This window comes from Mandrillus leucophaeus, unplaced genomic scaffold (genome assembly GCF_000951045.1).
Source record: "Mandrillus leucophaeus isolate KB7577 unplaced genomic scaffold, Mleu.le_1.0 Scaffold128, whole genome shotgun sequence".
NCBI classification, from domain to species: domain Eukaryota; kingdom Metazoa; phylum Chordata; class Mammalia; order Primates; family Cercopithecidae; genus Mandrillus; species Mandrillus leucophaeus.
The window spans coordinates 1,161,653-1,167,314 of NW_012101209.1; the positions used below are offsets into that span (position 1 = coordinate 1,161,653).

Here is a 5,662-nt window from a genome sequence, read left to right on the forward strand (position 1 = left end):
AAAATTATATTTATAATTTTTACTAAAATTATATATTTAATTTGATTTATATGTATAAATATCTAAATTATTTAATTTTATTATAATTATATACATATTACAATTCTATATTTAATTGTTCTATTTATAAATATAAATGGTTATATTATGTAAGCCAGTTCACGTCTGAACTTTGCCTAAGTTACTAAGCTAACCCAGGAGACTACAGGAGTCTTTCAGGGATTCCATGGGAATCAGACCTTTTGACAAGATTTTACCAGGTTTGCTCAGCTCTTTTGTTGAAGTTTTTGTTTGCCTTTTCTTTACACGCAACACTAATGAGCCTATTTGGGAGAGTTTAGATAATTTTACTTCAGTGACTTCATAACTGAAATCGGATTAACTACAATTCATTTACTTAGCCATTTACACATTCAACAACAGGTAACTATCTCACTGGGGATGCCCACTTACCAGATACAACCAGCATCATGTTCACACTTTTTTTCCCTCTTTAATTATTTTATGTCTCTTTTTTAAAATACTTATTTATTTTTAGTTGATAAATAATAATTGTGTGCATTTATGGAGTACAGTGTGATGTTTCGATCTAGGTATATGTTGTAGAAATAGTCAATCGAGCCAATTAAAACACCCACTACCTCACTTGTGGTGAGCACATCTGAAGTAATATTCTTTTAGCATTTTTGAAATACACAATAAGTTAATATTAACTGTGGTCACCATGCAGTGCAATTGATTACTGAAACTTATAATGTGAAGTGGAGATGGCTCCATTTGGATATCTTAATCATGGGATTAACAGGGGAATCAGGAATGCCAATCACTTGATTACACTGACACAGACACCTGAATATAAAAGAGGTTCAAGAAAGAAAAAAGTTCTGGTGAGAAATCTAAAGTTGCATGAAAGATTTAATCTGTTATCATATTGGCTTCACTGTACAAATGTTTATCCTACCCATTTATACATATATTTATTGAATATCTGTCATGTTCTAGGTTCTGTGCTAGGTACACATGGCACAAAAATGAACATAGTTACTGCTTTCCAAAGGCTTCAGTCTCTTGACCAAGAATATAAGTATCAATTGGTCATTAAACATATTTTCATATCATCGTGAAAATATCATTAACTTTTTAAGTAACATTTAACGGTGGAAGAAATTAGATATACTGACTTTGTTAAAAAAAATTTTAATAGTACACATAATGCTCTCACTCCCCTCAGCTATTACCACCACCAGTCCTGACCCTCTTCCAGTTAAACCCATGTGTATCCTTTCAGACATTTTCCTATGCAGTGACATACATGTTTTACGGTTTTCACTTGTTTGCTTTATGTATTGTAACATACTGTATGTACCTTCCGGCATCTTGCTTTTTTTAATCTTAAAAAATATGGCATATAGATCTTTCTAAGCCAGTATGTGTATGTCTACCTATTCTTTTTATCACCATATGGAATTCTGTAAAATGAACTGGCCAATCACTTATTTGTCCATTTCCCCACTGACAGATATTTAATCTGTTTCCAATTTTACTAACTCTTTTATATTGTTATTGCAAGATGGGGTTTGAAAATCTTTTATTCATTCTCTCATCCATTCATTCAACAAGTGCCTATTTATAATTTCATGAAATCCATTGTGGCACAGAATGATTTCTCTGGATGAAAAGCACCTGGAAATTACATACCTTTGTGGTACACTTGCAGTAGAATAGCAAGAGTTGAAACTGGTCCCTCTGGATAGGGTGGGAGTTTCTGAAAACTGATGCAAAGATCTACAGTTGGGAAAATACCAACAATCAGATGTATTGATTTAGATAGTCTCCTGGGAGGTCATTGTGAATCTTTTCCTTCCAGAGCAAACATTTGCATTTCCTCTTAGTCTCTAGTAATCCCATAATGGCCACACCTTTGCAGAAGAGAGCTTGCAGTGGAGGAGCTGCTCCTGTTTTCAAGAGTGTTGTATTACAGAAGATGTGAGAATTTAAGCATTAGGTGCCCGCTAGTGCTCATTATGAAGGTGACAGAATGTCTCACTTTTGACAGATGGCATATCATTGGGGAACCTTTCAGGAACACAGCTTTGCTAGGCACCAACTTTCAGGAAGAAGTTAAAATTATATGCTGAAAGAAGTACAGCCAGCCGTCACTGAAGTGACTCTACATTAATTCTCATACTAGTGAAGGATTTCATATCGCATGGCTAACACTCTGTAAGTGCTATCTCCAGTGCTCCTGTAGCATTTCTAACGAACTCCTTTACTATGGAAAAAAAATGAACATCACTATCCAATAGGCCTGCTTTGCAGATCATTTGAAAGTGCTTCCAAAGAGAGTGGAATCCTGTCATAATATAGTTCAGTTTTATATACATAGCTCAGCTATACCATGGATCACATCTAGCCCCATCAAATATAATAGCCAGTTGGCATATATCTAGAATTTATTAAAAATACAACGCAGATATCAACGTTTCCGAGAAGAACAAGTTATCCTACTTGGGTTGCTGATTTTGTTCTAGCTACATTTGCTAAGAATAGCTGGGCCAGGCACGGTGGCCACACCTGTAATCCCAGCACTTTGGGAGGCCAAGATGGGTGGTTCACGAGGTCAGGAGTTCAAGACCAGCCTGGCCAAGATGGTAAAACCCCATCTCTACTAAAAATACAAAAATTAGTCAGGCATGGTGGTGGGTGCCTGTAATCCCAGCTACTTGGGAGGCTGAGGCAGGGAATTGCTTGAACCCGGGAGGCAGAGATTGCAGTGAGCCGAGATCGCGCCACTGCACTCTAGCCTGGGTGACAGAGAGCGACTCTGTCAAAAAAAAAAAAAAAAAAAAAGAATGCCCTTTACTTGATTCCGTTCTGTAAAGTTGAGAAAGCGTGTTTTTCTGGATAATAAAAACTCTGGTGTTAACAGACAGTTGAGCTCCTTGAGCCTCAAGGAGAGGCAGAAGATACCCTTTCACTTACTGCCCCACCTCAGTTTTCATTAGGCCTGCCATAATTTCTTTTTCCTTCTTTGTTTGAGGGCCACACTTTATTCTGTAAGGTGCAGCAGAGCAACCCAGAAGCAGCCTGCCCTTGGATCCAAGGAGAACCAACATGGGGTCACTGTGGTAATAAAGCTTGGAAACATGAGTTGGTCACAGAACCTGGCTCTCATTTTCCTCTTCAACAAAACGAGAGTTGCCTGAGAGATTTCTGTGGTCTCTTATAGCTCTATGATTCTATGAGTAGCAAAAACAACCAATCCTGCAAGGAGAAAAATCTATGACAAATAGCATCTTAGGTGTGAATTGGTAGCAGCAGGGGGATGCAGTACTGCAAATTTGGTTTACAACTAGTTGGAATTATCCTGAAAATGCAAGGGTGTACAAAAGCACAGGAAGCAGAGTTCCTAACCTGAAAGAGCTCATAGTCTATTCTAGTGGTTTGTAAAAGAGTGTGGCTGAAAAAGTCATCTGAAGAACATGCACAAATACAGATTTCTGGATCCTACCTCCAAATGATCTGGTTCAGTAGGTCTAAGGTGGGGATTGGGAATTTGCATTTTGATGAAGTTCCCCCATAATGTTAATGCTGGTGTTCTGGGCACCACACCTGAGACCTAGTGTTTTCTCCAATGAAGAGACTCTCACTGCTTTCTACCTAACATTGGAAATTGTATATGTTATTGTCCAGTAAATAGAATAATAATCAATTACTTCAGCAAAATGAAAATATTGAATGTAACTGTTTTATAAACAGGTACTTATGAACAGTTGCAGTACAGTAGAATGTCATTTATGCATATGTTCTAATTAAATTTCCCCCCACATCAACATTTGTTGATTTAATTTGCTCACAATTTTATGATTTTTAAAGAACCTCTATTTCTTTCAAAGCTGATGTAAACATTCTAGGCACTTGCGACTAAACCAGTGAACTTTCACGAGATCCCAAGAGCCATGGCAATATTAAGAAAACTTCCCTACTTCTATTTTATTCAGCAAAGGTGTGGTGTAAAATATTGGCATGAAGTAACACTGATTCTGCTACCTACCTCATGTAGTCTGTCACAGTCACTTGAACCATCCCTTGTTCACACAAAGAAACTGCAACAACAACAAAAAGTAGAGGGGAACTTTATTTTGTTTTATCTTGTGGAAGATTTTCTCAACCCCAAATGAAACCAAGGTAGAATTGAATTTCCATATCCAAGGTTATATAGGCATGAAATACAAGGCATCTCTGTAGTGAATAGACAGAATGAAATCAATGACCACATTGTATGACAAACACGTGAAGAAATGTACTGGCTCAGTGGAGAGGGAAGTCAGTGCTAAATGGAGTATTTAGCAAAGGTTTAATGGAGGAAGTGGTACTTGTCTTGGATTTTTAATAATGGGAGAATTTGATGGCTGGAAAAGAGGCATTGCCCTTAAAAGAGGTATCGCCCTTAAAGAGAAAAAATGTCTATAGCAAGTGCAAAGCAGAGTGCTAGGGGTAGTCTGATTAGCTCATAGGGCATTTTGGGATGCTCTCTCATGGTACAGGAAGTTGTGAAGCAAGTGTGGGGACAGGCAAAAAATAATACACAAAGGGCCCAGCATGTATTAAGCATATTCCCTTCATTTGTATCATCGAATCCTTCCAATAGCCTTATAATTAGAACCTATCCTCATTTTTCAGATTAGAAACTGAGATTCACAGAAGTTTAGTAATGAGCCCATGGTCATACAGTCCAGTAGTGCATCTAGGAATTTATTCTTACCTTTATTCTTGATTGCAGCAATAACATTGACTATTTATTTAGTACTAACTTAGTGCGAGGCAATGTGCTAAGCATATTACACACACAATCTCTTGTAATTCTCACAGCAAATCCCTGAAATAGATATTATTGATCTCCACTTAACACAGAGGAAAACTGAGGCTGAGAGAGATTAAATAAATTTCTCATGGCTAGTAGGATGCTGCAACTTATTTTAGCTTGTTGTTGTTTCTGTAACACCACACTGCCAACAGAGCATTTTATAGCTTATTTGAAAGACAGAAAGAGGAGTCTATATGTATGTATCAGGACATGAAAACCACAAAAGGTTTTTGAGCAAACAAGTAAATGTGAGAAAGATGATGCTGAATGTTCATTTGCCTGATAGTGGTGCTGAAGACAGAATAGAGGAAATAAATATTGGTTATCAGAGAGGCTTATTCAGGAGACTTTGCAAGATTCAGACCCTGTATCATGATATAACATGTAGCTGACACCTGCAGAAGAAAATGCTTAGAATATGGGCAAATTCCTCAGAAAGTTCACCAGTGTTCTTATTTCTGCTTACTTGTTGCTCTCCTGGGTGCAAATGTGTGACATGTGTGAAACTGGGAAGTGTTGCCATGCTGTATTTCTATGAGAACATAAAGATTTTTACCGTAAGAAAGATAATAGAGGTTAGGAGAAATTTTGGAAAAGCAATCCTGAATGATTTAAACATATGAAATAATACTGAAGAGAATAAAGGGCTAGGGTTCTTGTCTGAGTAGAGGGTCTATGAATAGACCACAAGTATCTGTGAATTTGTCTCTAAATGCCAAGTTTTGGGGGTGGAGATAAGAATACCCATCGTTTTCAGAAGATTTTCAAAAGGCTTAGTGACCCTGTTAAATGGAA

General features: G+C 37.2%; 1 protein-coding gene across 1 annotated transcript in view; it reads right to left on the minus strand.

Moving 5' to 3' along the window:
• CCDC129 (coiled-coil domain containing 129) overlaps positions 1 to 5,662 on the minus strand; it is a 100,960-nt gene that overhangs the window by 80,071 nt on the left and 15,227 nt on the right. The window contains exons 4-6 of the mRNA XM_011972286.1: positions 4,055 to 4,106; positions 1,699 to 1,785; positions 258 to 367 (exon numbers count right to left, since the gene is read on the minus strand). Of these exons, the coding sequence (XP_011827676.1) occupies positions 258 to 367; positions 1,699 to 1,785; positions 4,055 to 4,106 (249 nt within the window). The remainder of the gene's footprint in view (positions 1 to 257; positions 368 to 1,698; positions 1,786 to 4,054; positions 4,107 to 5,662) is intronic.